This window comes from Amborella trichopoda, chromosome 5, assembly GCF_054954075.1.
Source record: "Amborella trichopoda isolate Santa Cruz 75 chromosome 5, AtrichopodaSantaCruz75HAP2 v2.0, whole genome shotgun sequence".
Classification (NCBI taxonomy): domain Eukaryota; kingdom Viridiplantae; phylum Streptophyta; class Magnoliopsida; order Amborellales; family Amborellaceae; genus Amborella; species Amborella trichopoda.
In genome coordinates, this window is record NC_142340.1 from 19,050,001 (window position 1) to 19,074,095 (window position 24,095).

At 35.6% G+C, this 24,095-nt stretch overlaps 1 protein-coding gene across 13 annotated transcripts; it reads left to right on the top strand.

Moving 5' to 3' along the window:
• The first annotated feature begins 330 nt into the window (after positions 1-330).
• LOC18448226 (soluble inorganic pyrophosphatase 1) lies at positions 331-21,832 on the top strand. Of its 13 annotated transcripts, none has more exons than XM_088867620.1 (10): positions 418-515; positions 3,113-3,211; positions 17,126-17,375; positions 17,548-17,576; positions 18,445-18,510; positions 18,659-18,766; positions 20,261-20,326; positions 20,450-20,570; positions 20,851-20,932; positions 21,377-21,832. In XM_088867620.1, exons 3-10 carry the CDS (start codon positions 17,240-17,242, stop codon positions 21,417-21,419), a joined length of 651 nt encoding a protein of 216 aa, XP_088723746.1. In that variant the 5' UTR covers positions 418-515; positions 3,113-3,211; positions 17,126-17,239; the 3' UTR covers positions 21,420-21,832. The 13 variants fall into 13 exon arrangements, with proteins under 13 accessions (XP_011628534.1, XP_088723752.1, XP_088723746.1 ...); XM_088867618.1 differs by having other exon boundaries at positions 497-637; XM_088867619.1 differs by having other exon boundaries at positions 497-637; positions 3,166-3,211.
• The last annotated feature ends 2,263 nt before the right edge of the window (positions 21,833-24,095 follow it).

The window sequence follows — 24,095 nt, forward strand, 5'->3', positions numbered from 1 at the left end:
AAAGTTTATATAAAGCCGCTCTAAACAATCAAATTTGAGCTTGCTTTAAAAATTTTACTAGAAGAGGTTGTTTTAATGCTCAAATATCTTCAAATCCATTATCTCGACATCAAGATGGACGAACATGAGAAAAAAAATGGATTTCAAGTTTTGAAAATAGTATTTTATAACACATCTTTGGACTGTCAATTTCTAAGATTTTCAAGTTTTCAAAGATATGTCGATTTATACTATTTTTGAAGCTTTAAACTTTATAAATGAATATAAAAATATATTTTAAGACTATGACAAAGATTTGCAATATTAAAACCACATTTATATATACTATTAAAGGTAGGCTTTAATTTGATCGTTCAGAGCCTAAGCTCTATACAAACCGCACCCTTATTTATAAAATTGCACATTTCCCCTCAAAACGTGCATGCATTCCCCCCTTCCCCTTCCCTTTTATCAAATCAAATTAAAAGAAAAGTCGTCCTCTTCCACGAGCCAAGAAGACCGGGTCTTGTGAGAAGGTGCGCTCTGCACGCTGCTTCTCTGCATATATATATATATATATATAATGTGTCTCTTTCCTCCTCTCCAACACCCTCGTTATGCGATAGAGTCTTAACATCTCAGATATCAGCTGAAAATGGTATTTTTTTTCTGGTTTCTTCTCATACATGTTTTTTTTTGTGGAGACTCTGCTTTTCTGGCTCCACCATTTTTTGATGCCTGTACCATTTGTTTCTCTGTTCTAATGGCTATAAAATCATGTGTTAGATTTTTTTTTCTATATCTATATTTGGTTGTTATGTAGTTGTGTATATTTGCAGATAATACTTTATTGCTGGATAGTCATTTGGGATTTAGCCGTATTTCCTTCTCAAATCTTGTTCAAACCATTTTGATTTGGGTTTCCTAAATTATAAATCAATTTTAACCCCAAGTTATTTGGCTACTAAGAATTTTTTTACTGATCTTTTTGTCACTCTGCAGCCTATGGTTTCTTCTTTAATCGATCTCTACTCCTGTTTTATGGATCGATTACTGATTCATCAATCCTATAGTCCTGTAATTGGTATTCAATCATTTTTTCTCTGTTATGTCTCTACTTGGATGAATTTTTTTTTCTCATTTTTTTGGTTAAAAAAAACATCCTTAAAATGTTTGAAGATATTATGGATAGATTATTTTAATCATGGATGCAATGTTTTTTTTTTTTCTGTAACCATTTAATGAGTCCTTTGTTGAAAAACTTTAAGAGAAACATTTTAACCATGTTTTTTGTTTTCTTTCTTTTTTCTTGTGATCATATAAATGGTTGCTTTGTTTTATCCCATGATCATCGATTATTATCAGTTTTATCGCTGCTATTGTTTGTTCGTAGCAATATAATATCTATTTGTGATGATTTTTGGGTGATGTTCTAGTTTTGAATCTAAAAAGAGTATAGCGGTTAGGATTTATGTGTTGGCCCATTTGGATTTGATGTATTTTGTAACAAATCTTTGGACTGTCAATTTTCAGGATTTTCAAGTTTTCATAGATCTGTCGATTTATACTATTTTTGAAGCTTTAAACTTTATAAATGAATATGCAAATATATTTTAAGACTATTACAAACATTTCCAATATTAAAACCACATTTATCGACACTATTGAAGGTAGGCTCTAATTTGATTGTTCAGAGCCTAAGCTCTATACAAACCGCACCCTTCTTTAAAAAATTGCACATTTCCCCTCACAACGTGCATGCATCCCCCCCCCCCCCCTTCCCTTTTATCAAATCAAATTAAAAGAAAAGTTGTCCTATTCCACGAGTCAAGACGACCGAGTCTTGTGAGAAGGTGCACTCTGCACGCTGCTTCTCTGCATATATATACATAATATATCTTTTCCTTCTCTCCAACACCCTCGTTATGCGATAGAGTCTTAACATCTCAGATTTCAGCTGAAAAAGGTATTTTTTTTTCTGGTTTCTTCTCATACATGTTTTTTTGGTGCAGACTCTACTTTTTTGGCTCCACCATTTATTGATGCCTGTACCATTTGTTTCTCCGTTCTAATAGCTATAAAATCATGTGTTAGATTTTTTTTTTTTAATATATATTTGGTTGTTATGTAGTTGTGTATATTTGCAGATAATACTTTATTGCTGGATAGTCATTTGGGATTTAGCCGTATTTCCTTCTCAAATCTTGTTCAAACCATTTAGATTTGGGTTTCCTAAATTATAAATCAATTTTAACCCCAAGTTATTTGGCTACTAAGAATTGTTTTACGGATCTTTTTGTCACTTTGCAGCCTATGGTTTCTTCTTTTTCTGCCGAAATTAATTTCGTGTTGATGGGTCATTTGGTCTACAATAAGAATATTTGTTTGGACAAAGAGAACTTGTCTCTCCATCATATATTCCAAAATCCCCATTGTCATAGATATGGTCCTAAAGAACAAAAGGACGATCATCAACGTCCATTTTGAAGCAACTTATGCATTATGACTCATGTCTCATGTGACCTACGCTTCATGGCCCATTTTTAAAAGTACTAATACATTATGACACATAAACCATGTGACTTATGCCTTATGACTCATGTCTTATAGGATTCATATCTCATGGTTCTACATAACATGCCTTAGTGCTCATGTCCTATATGACTTGTGCCTCATGGACCTGGTCCTATATGACTTGTCCTTGATGGCTTATGTTCTATGAAATTCATAGGCTAAAAAAGGCAAGGCCCAACCATGGTAAGGAGGGTCTGCTTGAAAGATACCTATTCTCTTATAAATAATGGTGAATATGCTATGCCTCCTAATTATGCATGCTTTCTAAAGAAGTACTATATACAATCCCCTCTTATAAGCCCCTACATGGAGCATATTAAATTGTTTAGGTATCCATATAGGCATGATTGGCTCAGCCCCATATTGGTCCACATTGCATGACCCTAAACTATTTGATATTATGGCACATGACCCTAAATTTCTTGTTATTATAGTTCTTATCTTAAGGGTTAAATTCTTATATAGTGTTCATTCTCCAGTACGTCATGTTGTCTATACACAGCCCACACTATGTGACCTTAAATTGCTTTGTATTATTGGTGTATATTATCTGATGCAGCGTACAACCTCATTCATGGTCCATGCCACATGACCTTATGTTGCTTGATGCAGCTCAGGCACATGCACCTAGGTCTACTCCATGTTATGATCTCTTAAGGTGAATGAGCATAGCAAAAAAACCCCGGATCTTACCATCTTATGATTTATTGTCCCATAAACCACAAATGGATATGCCCAATTAAATGTTCATGTCATTTATGTTATGTTTTTTCATTCTTGTATGTCCATTGTAAATGGTCTATAGACCATGTTAAGTCCCTTTTTATTTATACAATTTTATGTACCGTCCTTACAGTACGACATTAAACTGCATGATTGATCTCAAGTTTCGAATTAAAGTATAGGCCACCCATCTCAAGCTTTATGTAAGAGAAGTAGAAGGCCCAAAACATCTTCATCCAATATCGTCATAATGCTAGACTGTGGATACTTGTCCTAGTTGCATTACCTTAAAAGGCATCAGGACTGGCTCTGGATGCATGATTCCAAACTGTTAAGGAGAGATAAGATGATAAACCATGAACTTATAACTTATGGTAGAAGTTGGTAGAATGGATCATCGACGTATTGGGATGGCATTGTTGTGATATTACAAGACCGATTCAGTGAGATACCTTCCCTTGGAAAGTACAAGTTTTGGCATCAAATACTCAATAGCCGTAATCTTTATGAAAATATCCAAATATTAATGTCTCATGGCTAATGCTCCATGAACAATAATATCTTAAATGACCAATGCTCAATGACTCATGTCCCAGAACGAAATCCTAAGGTGGGTTAATCACCTTGATAGATTAAAGCTTAGTAGTTTTTTTTTTGGGTTAAGTCAGTGGGGGAGAAGGCCCCCTACCCATTTTTCATTAGTAAAAAATCAAGAAGAGACATTTCATTATTTTACAACCCTATAATAAGACAGTTGCATCCAATCATGAAATAAAAACAACGAAAGAAAGTCCGGCTGTTGGAAGCGCTAAATAGTAGCTCCAGAACTAAAAGAGACCTTCTTAGCAAGGGCATCGGCTACCATATTCGTCTCAAGAAAAATATGGGAAATTGACCATGTACTACTTGAAAGTCTACTCCGATAATTTGCGGCAACCGTATGCAATCTCCATGGGGCACGACAACGATCGTGAATTATATTCACATGCAAGTATGACACTTTCTATTTGGAGAGGAAAGCAATCCCTCTTGATGGCCAGATGAATACCTTCGTCAAGTGCAAGAAACATATCCAAATGGCTTAGAAAAGGCAACAACAAAAACACCAGTACTATCTCTGATAACATCACCACCACCTGTCAAACCTGGGCTCTGTAAAGAAGCACCATCGATATTTAACTTGAAATGTTGGGGCTCAGGGAATGACCACACACCAGAATAATGGATCTAGGTTTCTGCTGACACCATGTGATCTGAAAATTATCAATGATTGCTCTTTTTGACAAATGAAAAGCCCAATTTTTTGCATATGCCAACTCCTTAATATGTGACAAAATTCGGTTAACAAGCTGTTCCTTTCTTGTAGACCTTGGCTAAAGCTTAGTCGTTAGTGTAGTAACTTAACCCAACTGAGGTATCTTGCAAATCGGGCCGAATCCTATAGGAGTCCATACCCAGTATGAAGGGTTTCAATAAACGACATATGCCGAGTCACTCCTGAGAAGTTTTGCTTGCATATATGCACTTAGTTACTCTAGTGGTTCATACAAACATGGGGATTTTGGTGATATATGCATGTTATGAGGTCAGATCATCACGAGAATACTCAGAAGCATGTCATGCGTTTGTGTTGAGAAATAGATTCCAGTTGCATAAGAGGGATGTTTGTGTATGCCTTCATACGATATTAGAAAATTGGGTTTAAATTCACGTACCACCTTGGATGGGTGAATTAGAAGACCCAATCTGTAGTTTGTTATTGTTATCACTACTTTTCTTTTATACTGATCTCATCCCTCAATCAAGGAGAGGGCCCCTACCTTTTTGGTAGGCATCGAGCATGCGACGTAGCGTTGCTCTGATACCATATTAGGTACTTGGTTTTGAATTCACGTACCACCTTGGATTGGTCTGAATTCAAGTTTTGAATTCACGTACCACCTTGGATGTGTTTGAATTGGAAGACCCAATATGTAGTTTGTTATCATTATCATTACTTTCCCTTTATACTATTCTCATCCCTCTCTCTTCTTACTACCGATCCTTGTTGATGTGTCGGTAACATGATCTTTATTCTTCCATGACATCTGGGGATCGAGTTGGTAAAAAGAGCGAGGGATGAGATCAATATAAAAGGAAAGTTGTCATAACAATAACAAACTACAAATTGGGTCTTCTAGTTCAAACCCATCCAAGGTGGTTCGTGAATTCAAACCCATCCAATGTGGTGCTGAATTCAAAACTTGAATTCAAACCCATCCAAGATGGTACGTGAATTCAAATCCAATTTCCTAATATATAGTCATATTGAGCCATTTGCAAGTTAGAACTGATGCAAGGTTACAGATATGTATGCATGTTGAGGCTTTTACAAAAGATCGCATTTGCCATGGGCTTTGGTCCTGTGTTAGGTGGATATCTTAAATTAAACTGGTAATGCTAGGTACTCATATAAGTCCTATAGGCAGATGGATAAGCTAATCCCATTTTTTATTCTGAGTATGAGTCCATATTGGCTCATAACTCAGGAATATGAGGAGAACTGGATGAATATCACACTTAGTGATGAGCCAATGCAACCTTTGGGGGGCATTTGTTTAGGGGTGTTTCATGATGCATTCAAACATACTAAAAAATTAACACATAGCCCTTGTTGAAGAAACCATGATAATTTTCTCTAATTGATCTAGAACTTGACAAGGCCATTGAGATGGCAAAGAAAGTTGTATATGGAAAATCAACTGATTTGGATGAGAAAATAAGGCTTTTGACGGGTCTGCCGTACGATGAATAATGTTCTGCGGCAGACTTGACAAATTGGGTCAAATGATTCCCGAATGAGACCAAAGTTGGTGGTGGGAGTTGGGATGATATTTTAGAAGGTTTCTAAAATCTTGGTCAATTTAGAGATCATAGATCATCAAGGAGGTAAAAAAAAAAAAAATGGAGAAATCCTCATCTGTTACAGTTTGCAGCAAATACTGAAATGGTGTTCATCTTGATTTCGAATTGGTTACTTGATGACTTCCAATCAATTGAGTCAAGTTTTTTTTTGGTTAGAGCTTCTTGGGGACCTTCATTACAAATTTTGCTCATGTATAGGGCGTCAAAAGAAATAGAGATTAGAAAGTAGACAATATCGGATTGCAGAATGCAATCTGTGGAGAGCAAGTTCATGATGAGTTTAATTTAGCCATGAGTTTGATGCTGAACAAGGCCGATATTTTTTTATGAAGGTGCATAAATTTCTAAGGATGTTTTTATAAAATTTTTATGAATTTTGGAGATCCTTAAGAGGTCCAAATAAATCACTCTCCTAACACTGCTTGCTGTTTATGGTAAACTCTATTTGCACAAAGTAGGGTTGCGGCAGACTTTATTTAACTATGAAAGACATCACAATGAGTCTGAGATTTTGTGAGAATATTTATCAAGTTATTGGAAAAATGCAATAAAAACCTTATGATTTGTGTATATTTCTAGATAATTGGACTTTGATTCATTCTTAGGTAGTATTGTGCAGCATAAAACAACTTGGAAAATAAGTTCTGCCTTGGGAATTATTTGGGGGACCAAATGACTTTGTTTTTAAGATGAAATTTTGTGAAGAAGTTGGGGATTGTGTTGGAATCTCCATTTAAAATTTCATAATTTTTGGACACGAAGAAGGGGGTCATTCCAATTAATCTTCACCCAATGTTAGATTAAATATGACATATTATTTCTGCCTTTGTGATAGAATTATTTTTAGATGCTCTTGTCAATTCTTAACTCCAACTTGATCTTAGTTTATTTTTCAACAATTTTGGTACTTTGGAATCATTTTTTCTCTGTTATGTCTCTACTTGGATGAAATTTTTTTTCTCATTTTTTTGGTTAAAAAAAACATCCTTAAAATGTTTGAAGATATTATGGATAAATTGTTTTAATCATGGATGCAATGGTTTTTTTTTTCTTTAACCATTTAATGAATCCTTTGTTGAAAAACTTTAGGAGAAACATTTTAACCATGTTTTTTGTTTTCTTTCTTTTTTCTTGTGATCATATAAATGGTTGCTTTGTTTTATCCCATGATCATCGATTATTATCAGTTTTATCGCTGCTATTGTTTGTTCGTAGCAATATAATATCTATTTGGGATGATTTTCTGGAGATGTTCTAGTTTTGAATCTAAAAAGAATATAGCGGTTAGGATTTATGTGTTGGCCCATTTGGATTTGATGTATTATGTAACAAATCTTTGGACTGTCAATTTTCAAGATTTTCAAGTTTTCATAGATCTGTCGATTTATACTTTTTTTGAAGCTTGAAACTTTCTAAAATGAATATGAAAATATATTTTAAGACTATTACAAAGATTTCCAATATGAAAACCACATTTATCGACACTATTGAAGGTAGTCTCTAATTTGATTGTTCAGAGCCTAGGCTCTATACAAACCACACCCTTCTTTAAAAAATTGCACATTTCCCCTCACAACATGCATGCATTCCCCCCTTCCTTCTTCCCTTTTATCAAATCAAAATTAAAGGAAAAGTCGTCCTCTTCCACGACCCAAGAAGACCGGGTCTTGTGAGAAGGTGCGCTCTGCACGCTGCTTCTTTGCATATATATACATAATATATCTCTTTCCTCCTCTCCAACACCCTCGTTATGCGATAGAGTCTTAACATCTCTGATATTAGCTGAAAAAGGTATTTTTTTTTTTGGTTTCTTCTCATACATGTTTTTTTGGTGGAGACTCTACTTTTCTGGCTCCACCAGTTTTTTGATGCCTGTACCATTTGTTTCTCTGTCCTAATGGCTATAAAATCATGTGTTAGATTTTTTTTTTTTTTTATATATATTTGGTTGTTATGTAGTTGTGTATATTTGCAGATAATACTTTATTGCTGGATAGTCATTTGGGATTTAGCCGTATGTCCTTCTCAAATCTTGTTCAAACCATTTTGATTTGGGTTTCCTAAATTATAAATCAATTTTAACCCCAAGTTATTTGGCTACTAAGAATTTTTTTACTGATCTTTTAGTCACTCTGCAGCCTATGGTTTCTTTTTTTTCTGCCGAAATTAATTTCGTGTTGATGGGTCATTTGGTCTACAATAAGAATATTTGTTTGGAAAAAGAGATCCCATCTCTCCATCATACATTCCAAAATCTTTTGAAAGGGGGATTGCTGGTTATTGTTATTATTTATTTGGAAATTTGGTTCAACTGAGTTTTTTTTGTCTAACTTCTCTAATCGAGCTTTAATTGATACTTGTAATCGAACTCCACTACTGTTTTATGGATCGATTACTGATTCATCAATCCTATACCAATTGAAAGACATTCAGACATAAGATAGATATAAACATCAAACAGAAGACATGCTGAAAGCAAGCACACAAGAACTACAAGGCTGAGAGGCTCTAGAAGCACCCTGCCGTTTACAATGCCTCATGAGGCCTTTTATAGACTCCGGACGTGAAAGCCGGACTTCAAATAAAATTAAAAGCACACAACTTGGCCAGGACAGCTGGCATTTGGAAACAGTAAAAGGTGAATAGTACAAAGCAAAAGTATATCTACAGTAACAGACAGGTGGGTCTGACAGAATAGTGCTCCACAGTGTCTGCCGATAAAATAGTGCTCCACAGTGTCTGTCGACAAAATAGTGCTCCACAGTGTCTGCCGACAAAATAGTGTTCCACAGTGTCTCAGTCTGTATCTGGATACATGTCGTATGGATAACCGTCTGAGTCGTAGCTTCCTGCAGATGGGCTATGAGAAGGTCCACTGTATGGGTCATCACTTGAGCTATCAGTTGGTGCATCTTATGGTGGTGGATGGTCAGCAAGCCAATGGTAAAGTTGGTGGAGTAAAGCTGCTCCTCGAGGGGTTGTGTCATTCCATACTTCTTGTCTTGTATAAACATGCAGAGGAATAGTATCTGGAGAGACTCTGTTAATGTAACACATTGTAGCTTTGAGTTCGGACCAAATTTCTGCATTATTAGGCCAAAAATTAAGGAGATTAGAATCATACCATCCAATAGTTTCTATAAGGGGATGTTGGGTGATATAGGTATAATCTGGATAAAGAAGCGGTTTGAGAGTTTGGTGGAAACTGATAACAACATAAGGTTTCAGAAAGGGTCTGAAAGAATCCATCCAGTGAGTGTAGTGGTAATGTTTTAGGAAGAATCTATAAAAATTCAGGGCTCTGGGATTATGGTGTATATAATTATTCCATTGAAGAAAATGGCAGTGCCTTAGGTAGGAAATGAGTTTTCTTACATGGAATATAAAACAAATATGGTAGTTTTGGGTTAAGTACCATAAGATGCAGAGTACTTCTTTAGGCATAATAATGCCTGGTTTCAAAGAGGGTAAGATAAGGGTAAGATGGATGGCATCGAATTCCATGCATGCAATCTCCATGATTTCTTAAGACTATTTCATGCATTTTCTGTTGCATTTGGTCACTTCTGGAGGCTAGAGTTTTATCCAGAATCAATTCATATATTTCATCGGGAAGGTCATGATCTGTGTCATCAATGCGGATAATAGCTCCTGTGAAAGGAATGACTGAGAAAGTTGATTGTTCTGAAAATTGCCGCCGAGAAAACATATCAGCTAACACATTGTTTTTCCCCGAAATGTGTTTATATTCGAAATCCCATTGAGAAAACCAATTCGACCAGCGTAGAAGTTGGGGATTTGGTAATATTTTGTTTTTAAACTTCAGCATGTGTGGGAAAGCGGATAAGTCCATTTCAACCAGAATTCGGTAACCAATAAGGTGGAATTGGAACTTTTCTATTCCACGTTTTACAGCCAGAATTTCTTTAAAAGTGGAATGGTAGTGTAATTCAGACTGTTTAAATTTTCCACTTTTATAACCACAAATCATCCTTGTTTTGTCAATTTCCTCAAGAAGAATGCAAGCCCAAAATTCATCTGAGGCGTCTGTTTGCAAAATCCGTTTTCCAGAAGAGGGTATTTTTAATGAAGGCAAAGTTTTAGAAATGGATTTCAGTGCACGAACACTCTCAGTTTGCTTATAAGTCCATGGTGGTGCTTTCTTTTTTAAGAGCAAGTAAAGAGGGCTGGTATGGAGAGATAATCTTGGAATAAAGGGTGACATATAATTGACAATGCCAAGAAATTGATGTATTTGTTTAACAGAAGATAAGGTGTCAGGGAATTCTGACAAATGATTGGCAATATGAGGTTGAAGTTTGTACATCCCATTATGAAAATGCAGTCCAAGGAAATCAATTTCAGTAGCAGCAAAGACACATTTTTTCTCATAAAGCATAATGCCAAATTGACAACAAAGAGAGTGGAATTTGGTTAACAAATTGATATGGCTTTGCAAGTTTGGAGAGAATAAGAGAATGTCATCAACATATATCAGAGTTTGTGTTGAGATGGGTTAAAAAATGGTAGTTAAAACCTTTTGAAAATAGGTTGGTGCATTTTTTAAACCAAAGGGCATGACAGTCCACTGAAAATGATAATTTGGTAAACAAAAAGTTGTTTTGTGTCTGTCATCTGGATGTATCCCTATTTGCCAAAAACCAGATTTTAAATCAAACTTTGAAAATATATGTGCATGATAAATTTGAGAAAATAATGCAGTTTGGTTGGGCAAAGGGAATTTATCATCAGCAAGAAAAGAGTTTAAGGGTTGGTAGTTGATTACCAATCTAAGTTTCCCTCGAACTTGTTCTGCTCTTTTATTGACATAAAAAGCTTCACAAGCCCATGGGGAGCTAGTTGGTTCAATTAATCCTTCCTTAATCAAGTCATGTATTTCTTGCTTTACCTGGTCTAGCATTGCAGGATTAAGTCCTCTGTGAGAGGCTTTTGTGGGGTTTATGTCTTCATTCCTTTTGAATGAAGAAATATTCAGATTAGTATGCTCTACGTCTACGTAGCTGGTCTACGATCTCTCATATCAGAACACAGAATATAACTTGAAGGTTAATTTCAGTGACTTTATTCCACTGCTACAAACTTTCTTGAGTTACATGTTAATAATAGGAACTCTGAGGGGCTGAGGAATGGCCTAAGAATGGAGATCATACCTTTAACATGAAGTGAAAGAAAGTTGGCCTTTTCAACCCAAAACCAAAATCATAGTCAACAAGCAAGATATTTTTGAACTCATGGCAGGAGATATTTCTTCAGAAGTAAGTTTAGATACTCCTCGTTCATCCACCTCTGAACCTATGTTTTCAAAACAAGAACATCGTTTTGAAATTACCTATACTCTTGAAAATTTTTCTGAAACTCGATCTCAGTTGATCAATCCTTATCATGTTTATGATAAATCAAGCTTAAACTGGACTAAAAGGATTAAGAAACTTTGTGGAAAGAGAAACTTTGAGTCCATAAAAGAGTATGTCCAAGCCTCTTCTTTTGATCAACATCATATCCCAGCCACCCAGTCTGAACAATATGTTACAATAACCTACCAAAACATCTTTTCCCTTTATGGTTAAAAGAAGGATATACCCATATCCATTTTGGAGCCATAAAATTAGCCTTAACCTTTTATGGCAGAAAAGGGATGGAAGCAGTAACCAGAATTGCTTTGCTAGATACAAGATTTCTTGAATATCAACATGCTTGTATAGGCACCATTCAAACCACCTTAAATGTAGGCACCATCTTTGTTACCTTCTTCCCAAATTTCAATATTCCTATAAAAGACCCCAATCTGAGTTCAGCGTTCAAAGTTCAGTTACAAATAACTGGAACTAAACAAATTGAGACCTCTTCAGTAGCTACTCTTCATTACCAAATGGTCTATCGTTTGCAAAACCATGCATTCGATATTGTTACACCTTTAACCCCTGAAACAGAAAACACTGCTTTGTTCATCAAAGTTGATAACAATTCTCAGCCAGTTTGCCACTGTCCCCAGACAAATATCCAGGGAAAGATTGATTGAATTAATACCCTCCACTTGGGTTACAAACTATGAGAATTTACAAGCTCAAAGCCAACCAGTGTTACAAACTGAGTCCAGAATGACTAGATTGACAGATGGTCAGGTCCAAGTTGATTTCCTACCTTCAGGACAAGAAAGTCAAACCAGAGATATTTTTCCAACTCATTTCCAAGGAATACTCGAAAAAGTTCCAATTCTTGCATTTAACAAACTTGGCCAACCCATTTATGAACAGAAAACCATAGATGGCCATAATTGGTTTGACTGCTGCAACTGTGACTCTTGTCTTCAAACTGATGATGAAATGGAAATAAAGAAAAACAGAAGAACATCAAAGAAAAAATCTTCTTCTCAACGATTGCATCAAAGATATCAGGATGGAGATCCTACAGTTGATCTCTTAGGAGAAAGTTCAGGTAAGTGGGATTATTATGTGACTTATGGTACTTCTCAACTTCCAGTCCCACAATCTTCTCCTATCATTCCCACTGGATGGGATGATAAAGATGATAAAGATGATTCCACAATACAAAACAGCTGTTTAATGTTTGACCCTTCCAGTTCAAATTATGCAGATAGTTTTCCTCCTCTTCGTGATTTTGAAAAAATCCAAGAGAATGAAAAGCGTGTTTGGAAAATAAAAACCCCTCCGGCAAGAGACTCCTCTGGTACTTCTAAACAGATTTCATCTGCTGAAGCAAGCCTAAACTGGCAAGCTGAGAATGCTAAGTTTCAAAATTTGGCATTACTGCGACTAGAAACTACCCAAAATTCTATGAAAGCCCAGTTGGAAACTACCCAGAACACCTTTACGTCTCACACCCAAGGGTTGACACGCATAATTATGGAATTGAAAGAAAAAATTTAACTGTTACATGAAGAACTTTTGCAAATATTGTATTGTGTGAAAGACATGCATGAACAATCTTATTTGTTGTCCGTCAAACGGAAAGAAAAAACATTTTTGGAGAAACAATTATAAAGCCTTGAAAAGGACTATTGGATGAAATCCCAATATCAATCTCCATACCAAACCCAAAATCAGCCTTTGCCAACCTTTTCTCCTCAACCAAGTTATCCAACCTTGAGAAACCCATATCCTTTTCCACCAACAAGAACTTTGTATCCCCCTACTAGAATTATTCACCCTAGACCTTTTGGACTAAGATCCTATAATCCTTATGAAGATGAAAGAAGATTTCCAGAAGAAATGTTCTTTCCTCAATTAAGGAAACCACAACCTAGATCAGAACCTAGTCCTTCCCAAACCAAAAAACCAAACCAGACACCTCCTACAGAGAAGCCTCCCAAACAAGAAACCCAGATGTTCCAACCCTCAGAAATTGATTCTGAAATAGTTGCCTCATCCACTTCTCATTCCATACAGCTACCCGAACCTGAACCTCTTGGTAATATGAGCACCTTCTTAAAAAATCTTACCAAACCCTCTGAGATAAACCTTCATTCTGAAACCCAGTCTTCCTCTGACTCATTATCAGAAACTTCTACAGCTACAACATTGTCTGAAACTTCTGAAACTTCTGATACTTCTGATCCCCTTTACATGTTGAACCAACCAGAAGCTGACCCTCCAGAAGAACCTTTGGAACCAGACCCAGATCCCATACCTGCAGAAGAATTTAGACTTCCCAATATTCCACTCCCAACCTATGGAGATTCCTCAAAAGGTTTTACTATAAATGACATCCCTCCTTCGAAATGGATAGACAGATTCAAAGAGATCCAAGGATGGATGCATGCTGAAATGTTAAATCCAGCAAATACTTTGACCAACACAATTGCGAAAGTCATTGTTCGTTTTCGTGGAAGACTATTTGACTGGTATGTAAGCCTTGGAGAATATAGGCAAACTCAATTAAGAAATAGTCAGTCCATTATTGAATTTTTCAGCTATCTCATTGCTGAATTCACAGGGCCAGTCAGACATGAACAGATTACTGCAAGAGAAGAATTTTTCCAACTTAAATGCTGTTCTTTCAAACGGCATGATTTGGAAAAACATTTTATGGAAATGAACAAAAGATACCATAAGATTGGAGGAATCGATGATGTTAATCTCAAGCAATATTATTTAGAATCTATTCCTTCTACTTTGGGCAAAGAGGCCACCAAGACCATGGAAAACCAAGGACTCACAATTCAAATTGTTAGTTTTGGAGAAATTTATCAGTTTGTTTTACATGCTTTAGAACGGTTATGTAACCAAGTAGAATTTGTCAAGCAAATGGAGAAAAACAAGTATCTTCTTGGGAAATCCTGTGACAAGCCGTATTTAAAGATTAAATGTGACATTGAGAAACATTGTAGATGTCCTTCTCTTGGAAGAAAAGCAAAACAGAAATATCGCCATACTATGGACCACAAGAAGAAGAAAAAAAAATTCGAAACTTATAAATTTCTTCGCCGATCCAAAATCCAAAAGCATCGAACCAAAGGAGACCGATGTTATGTTTGCGGCCAAAAAGGACATTTTGCAAACAATTGTCCCAACCAACAAAAAAAGAAGAAGCTCATCCATCTTCTTTCACAGGCACTAGATGAATCTATTAATGATGATTTGGAATCAGTGTTTTTGCTGGATGATGAACACAATGATGAGACTTTGATCTCAATCTCCTACACAGTGGACTCTGAGCTTAATGAAATCTCAAATTCAGTCATACCTGAGGTATTTTGTCCCCCTGAATATTCCCTGAACCTCTAAACCAAATACCTGCTGACTCCTATCCACTCTGTCAACCAACCCCAATAGCCATGGTTCAACTCCTACATGAACACTATTCCAAACCACTTACCCTCCCTGCCTTTTTTGATACTGGCGCATCTGCAAGCATATTAAAACCTGATCTGCTCCCTAAACAATTTTGGGATCTGTAATTGGTATTCAATCATTTTTTCTCTGTTATGTCTCTACTTGGATGAATTTTTTTTTCTCATTTTTTTGGTTAAAAAAGACATCCTTAAAATGTTTGAAGATATTATGGATAGATTGTTTTAATCATGGATGCAATGTTTTTTTTTTTTTTCTTTTACCATTTAATGAGTCCTTTGTTGAAAAACTTTAGGAGAAACATTTTAACCACGTTTTTTGTTTTCTTTCTTTTTTCTTGTGATCATATAAATGGTTGCTTTGTTTTATCCCATGATCATCGATTATTATCAGTTTTATCACTGCTATTGTTTGTTCGTAGCAATATAATATCTATTTGTGATGATTTTTGGGTGATGTTCTAGTTTTGAATAGTGGTTAGTATTTATGTGTTGGCCCACTTGGATTTGATTATTTTGCTGGTTATGTGGGTATGTAGCTTGTATTTGGGTGCGTCGCTCTAGATATAATTAGGAGGTATAATCCATGAGTTGGTTCATTTGATTCACATCTTTATTAGTGATTCTGTTTTTTTTTGCTTCAATATATGTTTTTTGTTTCTTTTTCCTTTTTTTTTCCCCTTTTCCTGGTTATTTGGGTAGGTAGCTCTAAAAATAATATAGGAGTTACAATCCATTATTCATATTTGTATAAGTTTTTTATTTTTATTTTTATTTTTTTTGGTCTAGTATGCTTGCTTGAAATGAGGATGACTGTACCTAAATGAGGAAGTTGAGATGGATGAGTGGCAAGACCAAGAAGGAAAAAAATTGGAATGAACAAATTCAAGGAAATTTAGGGGTAGCTCTAATAGCAATTAAAATGCGGAAAAATAGACTTAAATTGACATGGATGAAAGTAGTAAGAAAAGATATGATGACTTATTTTTAAAAAAAAAATTTAACTACAAATGCTGAAAAATCCAGAAGTTTTTTTTGGTATTATCGGTTCATACAATACATATTTTAGATCATATTACCTTCTTTTAGTTTTTTTATTTCCCATTGTACCTTTGGTTTGAAAATTTAAGTATGGAACCACAAAATTGGATATATTTGAGCAGTTCCAATGTCCAACTTTTGAATTATTTGAGGGAATTTTGTGGAAGTAAAAGATGAACAAAATAAACAAGTGGGATCTATGAAAATTTTGAGAAACTTGAATGGAAGATTTTAAATACTGTAAAGAAGGGTGGTAATTTTGAAGTTTTTACAATTGATGGTGTTGAAAGTACAATTTACTCTTTTCAAAATTAATTAAAAATTGATTATACAGCCTAGTCCAATCTCGTGATTAAGTTGTTTAGCCTGCCAGAAATGTGGTTAGAAGGATTTTTGTGGTCTTAAGTTGATTCGTCGTCTGAATACACAATAGAAAATAGTGTTTTTGAGTTTTTGAAAGTCTAGATCTATTGTCCCCCTCAAATTGATGAAGTCCATTTTGAGTGCGCAGGGTTGGATTTACAACACTTTTGAGTTCCTAATGTCTTTATTTTTCAAGTAATTAGAGAACTTTATCAAATCACATAAAAATTTAAACCATTTGACTTTTCACATTGGTGTGATTGATAAATTTCTAAACCCCTAAGAGTGTATCATTTGATGGGCTATTTGAAATTTGATCAAACGAATGATTAAGCTATTTGAATTAGATGAATAGGTAGGAGTTAGACGTTAAATAGTTCAACTCTTACTGTGATTTGACGAATTTCTTAATTATTAATATGAGGCATGTAATCGAAAACTTCCTAGATAAAAATATTCTCCTTGACTGCACTTTTTTCTTTTTCTTTTTTTCCTTTGAGTGGGGTGAGTGGAGGATGATCATGTGCTGTGGGTGATTGGGCTTCTAATTGGTGGCCAAATTTATTCCATCAAAAATTATAAACTTTAATGTTCTTATGCTCCCAAGTAACGAGTGAACATTAATGTGACTGTGGTATGAAGTGCATTGGAGCTACTAAATTTATTAGTTAGTAAGCCTAATAATGAACCATGACTCATCTTGGATTGCAGGCATAAGCTAGTTTCTTTAAGAGAAGTGCTGGTGCATGTTTGCTTGTTTGATTTGGATCAAAAGTTTGGATTGAATTGGATTGTTAAGTGGTAAGAAAGAAGAAGAGAAAGAAAATGAGTGAAGGTAGCAAAAATGGATTATCAGCTATGGAATCAGAGAAACGTCCTACTCCGCGATTGAACGAGAGGATCCTTTCTTCCTTGTCGAGGAGATCGGTAGCCGCGCACCCATGGCATGATCTCGATATAGGTACCCTTGTACCCCACGTAAACAACAATTTCCGTCCCTCTTCACTCTTATTATCACACCTTCTTTCTCATATACTCATCCACATTTTCTCTGTCTCCCAATCTTCTCACTCCCTCCCTTCCATACAAACTCTCTCTCCTAAACTCACTACGTCTTTATGCCTTGCACGTAGGACCTGGGGCTCCCTCGGTTGTCAATTGCGTAAGTATTCTTTACCATGGCATTTGATAATTGTGTATGGGGTCATGAGGATTTGATACTTGCGGAAGAGAGGCAGTTGATCTTTATTGCCACATGAAATATGGGGTTATGAGGATCATCATCATCAAATCAATAAGTTGGAAAGTGAGGGGAGAAAGTGGGACCTGCCAGAGCATAAAAGAACGTTATTAGTGGATCCCACTCTATCTCACCCACCAACTCATTGATTAGGAGGAGATGACTCTTATGACCATAATCATGAGGATTATAATTTACTTTTAGTAATTTGTAATGCCTCTCAAAACTGATATCCTCTCAAATGCCAAACCTTATCAACGACTTGGCTCCCATCTTGGTAACTGTTCAAATCTCACAAAATATACAACATGTTGACTGGTCTTGAGAGGAAAAGTATACATATTACATACTTTTCAGAGAGAAATTTGTATTAAAAATAGATAAAACAATAAATGTATCAAATTTTTTTCCAATATTATCATGAAAGTATAGTAACTAAAGCAAAATGATTGGGTTGGATTGTCATCTTTTAAAAGATTGAGCTGCACATCCTCACTTTAATTATTAAGATAAAATAACATCTTCATGCAATCTTAATTTATTTTTAATTTTTAAAAAGGATTAGTAAAAATTCCTAATCTTCAAAACCCTATCCTCTCAAAATCGATTTAGAGTTGGTCCACCATGGATATTGGTCTGCAGAGGTGTCACTGTGTGACCTTTTGTTGTTCATTTATAAAGGAACAACGAGGAATGGAAAAATAGAGATATGATTGTATCACTAGCATAAAACATGTTATGGGCATAATTAATTCCTATTCCTAACTAGACTACATTGTGTCATATATAGGTTGTGGAGATAGGAAAAGGAAGCAAGGTCAAGTACGAGCTGGACAAGAAAACTGGGCTCATTAAGGTATTACGCTTGTTCTACTAGTGAGAATAACATTTCTTCATTGATTTTTTCAACATTTTCACCCTTTGTCTTTGACAAATTACTCATTATTTCTTTTCTATTTTTGCTCTTCGAATGAAAACTTAATGAAGAATTGACACATGCACAGGTTGATCGTATATTGTATTCTTCGGTGGTTTATCCTCACAACTACGGTTTCATCCCTCGAACACTTTGTGAAGACAATGACCCTATGGATGTCTTGGTTCTAATGCAGGTAAGACAAACTCTAAACCATCCTCTGGAATCAATTCCAAGAGTATCTAGGTAACTTCAGATAAATAACTATACAACACTGATAACTTTGGGACAATTAAACAAATTGGTAACATGCAACCAACTTGTTCTTGGCAAGCCTATGGATGTCTTGGTTCTAATGCATGTAAAACAAACTCTAAACCATCCTCTGGAATCAATTCCAAGAGTATCTCGGTGACTTCAGATAAATAACTATACATCACTGATAACTTTGGGACAATTAAACAAAATTGGTAACATGCAACCAACATGTTCTTGGCGAGTTTTGACAAATACATCTAGAATGGATTGGTGGATATATAAGTTGGACATACGTGTTCATTCTTCTTGCAAGTTTTGACACTCCAAGAATGTGCTATGTGTGCCTTACACTTTAGAAACCTGGGCACTTTTGCTTAGGTTTGCAAACTGTCCCTGCTCAGGACCGACCTGACAGACTTGGTGTGGCTTGAGCTTGACCTAGGCCTGAACTATATGTAAAAGGCCCCAGCCTAAGGAACTGCCTATGGGCCAACCATGGTGGCCCAAAGCTCGTATGAAAATAGGCCTAGCCGAAGCTTGCAGACAAGACCAGAACTTAAGGCTGCCAATAAAATGAGTCCAGGCCAGGCCAAGCTTGCCCTGGGGCTAGCCTGAACCTTCACAGCCAGGCCCGGTCCTGCTCATGACAATTTAGACCCAAGTGTGGCTGGAGCTGGCCCATGGCCATTCTTGGTGGTTTGAAATTGGGAAAGTCTATTCAAATCTTATTTGGAAAAATTTATTTCTGACCTGATTTTTCCCAAATACCGTAACCATAGTTTGAATTGGATTAGACAGGCTTGTTCGGCTCTAGTTTTAGCCATAAAGATATTTCATTATAATAAATGTAACAATAGTATTAGAGTAAGCAATAATTAACCCAAAGCCACGTATACTGAGTACTGTGTTTCTGGCTAACATGTGTCAAGCATGTCACCCAATATCTTTCTCATATTTTTTAATTTGATATGGGTCTGAAGAATATCAGGAAGGAATTCTTGGGTCAGGGAACCCCTTAGATAATGGGATCACAGGCAACATGTTTAATGCATACTACTCAAATATGACCTAATATATCAGCTCCTTTATCATTGAATTAAAATAAATCAACTCATTTGATAATCTGGCCAGAAATAACCAATTCATTGCCTAGCATGCTTTTAATAAAATTAGATGGCATTGATATTATGTCCTTTTCCTTTTCCTTTTCCTTTTCTGATAATTGTTTAATTTTTAGCTTTAGTTAATTTCTGCCCTCATTTACTGCTTAAATATTTCTAAGGTCATGATATTTTGAGATAGCTAGTTTGCTATATCAAAAACACAATATAACTTTCCTTCTAGTTTCTGTGGTGACTTTGCAACTACTTATTGTCTGCAAAGTATATCTGTTATATAACATTGGTACTTATATTAATTTAATGATTACCAGGAACCAGTTCTTCCAGGTTGCTTTCTTCGAGCTCGAGCTATAGGACTAATGCCCATGATTGACCAGGTATTTGATTACTAGAGGAGAACATGCAGAATTCGAACACTTGGCATTTTTCATTTTTCCAATTTCATTTAGTTATCAACTATTATCTGAATGTATTTTGTTGTTTCTGGGCATGGAAAACAGGGTGAGAAGGATGATAAGATAATTGCAGTGTGTGCGGATGATCCAGAATATCGACACTACACTGACATCAAAGAACTCCCTCCTCACCGTCTACAAGAGATTAGGCGATTCTTTGAAGACTGTATCTTTTTTATCATTTCTCATATATAATGGTTTCTATTGAGGTGAAGTACACCATATATCTGGCCCTTTATGGTATATTGTACACCACAGTGGCATCCATGATCCATTATTGATGATGGACATGGGAATAAGCATTTGAGTGCTTGTAGTTTATCTTTGTTCTCCATCACTGGAAACAGACAGGCGATCCACCTATGTTATACTCTGCCTTCAATTATTAGCAGTCTTTCTCAATTATTACTTAGTACTTGGGTTTCCTTTACCATAGTGTAACTTAGACAAGAAGAACGAGAACAAGGAAGTTGCAGTGAATGACTTTCTCCCTTCCACAGCTGCATATGAAGCCATCCAATACTCCATGTGAGTCTTTTCTCTTTTCACATTTCATGGCACATCAAATGTTATAGAATACAAATATGCATATGCATAGAACTTGAACTATCAACACAAACTCCAAATAAATTAATCTCTCGTAATCACATTTACATTTGCTTATCACTGACATATCACGATCGTTCATATACATGTATAAAAATGCATAGAGAACAGACTCCTCACCTTACATAGTTTGAACTACTGTAATTCATTAAAATGTATGATATGTAATAGAAGGGGCAGGTACACCCGTTTATCACTGATATTTCGTGATCATTTTCATATGCATGTATTAAAATGCCTAGAGAACAAACTGCTCCTCTCACATAGTTTGAAATTACTGTAATTCATTAAAATGTATGGTATGTGATAGTAGGGGTTTATTTTGTTTCTTATTTAAGTAGGTTTAACATGTGGTCTGTGGTGCAGGAATCTTTATGCAACCTACATCTTGCAAAGCTTGAGACGTTAATGGACACTACGATTGGATATCTATCGATTATCAAAAGCTAATATATAATAATTCGTATTCTTTACTTCATAAAATCACTTGGACTGTATATTCCTTTGATGTGCCAATAGTTGAATAAATCCATCGAGCTATTGCTTTTTCGTTTTTTATTTATTTCAAATTTGTCTCTTGATCTTTGCTCTACAGTACATTTGTGGAGTTGTATTTCTTGTTTGGCGAAATTCATGGACCTCTATCCTTAAAAGAGGTTGAGATTTTTTATTTGCTTTGCCATGTACAAGTCGTTTTGGCTCATCAATTCAGTACTTCGAACCAGATAGTTCTGGCAAATATATATGGCCACAAAAACAACTATTTTTGTTGGGCCTTGGGCTACATATAAATATTGATGATTGTAAATGCTTTTTTCACAACAGTGATTGAGATTCCATTCTTGGCTTTCCATTTGTTGAACCCGGAAACATAATTAGGCTTCATCGATTGTTTCTTTTATTTCTCTCTTAGATGCGTGAAGTATCCATTATATTGTCTCATCATAGGGATGACAATGGGCTGAGTGGCCTGGCCAGGCTCGGCCCTAAAAAACTAGGGCTTGGGCCACATAATGTGGTCTGCGGGCTAGGCTAGGGATGGGCAATTATGGCCACTAGGGTAGGGCTAGGTCAGGTTTGGGCCAAGGCTGGCCTGGTTTAGCTTGGTCTGCTCTCTTATTCCTTGTATTCTTTTTTTATCTTTAGATTTTATTTGGCATAGCCTAGCGTGGCCCAACCTTGATAGAGGGCAGGGGGTTGGGCCTCGTCCAGGGCCTCTTTTGCTCGGTCAGGGCTTGAGCAGGCCCTATGGGGACATGGGCTGAGCTAGGGCCAAGGCTGGCCTGGCGTAGGTTTGGTCGTTGCTAGCTCTATCTCTTCATTGCCTTCATACCCATAAATAGGACCTGATGAGCCATGCACATGTGACCACATGATCTATATGGTGACATGGATTACATAATTCCTTCCCTAGCAGCTATAGAACAAGCTTGTCGAAATGCCTTTTGGGTAGGTGTTTTCCTACACACCAAAGGGAGATAAAATGAAAAAAAGATAGGGTAAAAAGGGTATTAAAACATGGATCGACTGCCTGGTTCGGCCTTCCTTGTACTTATCTCGGCCCTCCTTTGTACTAATCCAGATTGGTCGAATTGGAGAGAGAAAACGAAAAAAAGATAGGGTAAAAAGGGTATTAAAGCATGGATCGGCTGCTTGTTTCGGCTCTCCTTGTACTTATCTCGGTCCTCCTTTGTACTAATCCAGATTGGTCGAATTGTACTAGCCAAATTGGCGTGTGGTTTGTATAGAGTTTAGGCTCTAAACAATCAAATTAGAGCCTACCTTTAAATACTGTCGAGCAATGTGGTTTTACTATTGGAAATTTTTGTGATAGCTTTAAAATATATGTTCATATTTGTTTATAAAGTTTAAAGCTTCAAAAATAGTGTAGATCGACATATCTATGAAAACTTGAAAATTTTGAAAATTGACGGTCCAAAAATGCGATACAAAATACATTATTTCTAAAACTTTGAAATCCATTTTTTTCTCATGTCCATACATCTTGATGTCGAGATGATCAATTTGAAGATATTTGGGCATCAAAACAACCTTTTCTAATGAGATTTTTGAGGTAGGCTCAAATTTGATTGTTTAGAGCCACAACTCTCTATATATAAACTTTTCCCTAAAATTAAAATTGATAAAATAGGGAGAGAAAAATTGCATAAATTATTTCATTCTATAAAATTTTTGTTCGATAACATAGATCAACAAAAAAGTATATTATAGAAGGGGAATAGTGGGTTTGGGAAAGAATATTATTGATTCTCAATTCGGCCCAAAGAAGTATAAAAAATATGACCAAATCGAATGTTCCCAATGAGTGTTGACTATTTTTAAAAGGGTGTGGCTTGTATGAGGTTGAACAACCCAATTAAGGTGCACCTCCAAATTTTATCATAATATGTAATTTTGGTGTAAAACATTCTTAGGATTATTTGAAAATCTATTTTTATTTTTAATTATAAAATTTTAAAGTCCAAAAATGGTTAAAATCAAGGAGTTGTATAAACATATAAAAATCTTGAAAGTGGTCGGTCTAGATAGTGTGTTGCAAGATGCAGTATTTTTCGGAGTCAAAAAATATTTAATTTATTTTTTCATATCAATACATCTCGATACTGAAATGATCAATTATTTAACCTTAAAACAACATTTTCTGATGGATTTTTTATATGCATTTCTAATTCTATATTTTAAGGTTGCAACCACATATATAAACTTTTTTCTTTTTAAATATCAACAACTTTTCAATCCCTTGGCAAAACCATATCCATTCATGAACTCTTTTAAGATATAGGGCTCTTCTATCTTCTATATGAATGTTGCATGCGTTTACCCTAAATTATTGCTTTATGCAAATAGAAATTAGTAGTAGTCCTCTCTATCTCTATCAGACCATTTGTTCTGTTTTGACACATGTTATTTCTTTTTAAAAGTTACGACAAGGCCCCTTCATTACATTATCTAGACCGCCAATTTTCAATATTTTCAAGTGTTTTTATATCTAATAGACTTGCATTATTTTAAGAGGCTTAAGTTTCACAATTATAGGTTAAAAACACGTTTTTAGGCCGCCACA

Excerpts from the sequence above, each read along its gene's own strand:
- LOC18448226 (XM_011630232.3), top strand. The coding sequence starts at position 17,240 with ATGAGTGAAGGTAGCAAAAATGGATTATCAGCTATGGAATCAGAGAAA. Across the intron at positions 17,577-18,444 it reads CTCCCTCGGTTGTCAATTGC|GTTGTGGAGATAGGAAAAGG; the intron begins GTAAGTATTCTT and ends TGTCATATATAG. Across the intron at positions 18,767-20,260 it reads ATGTCTTGGTTCTAATGCAG|GAACCAGTTCTTCCAGGTTG; the intron begins GTAAGACAAACT and ends AATGATTACCAG.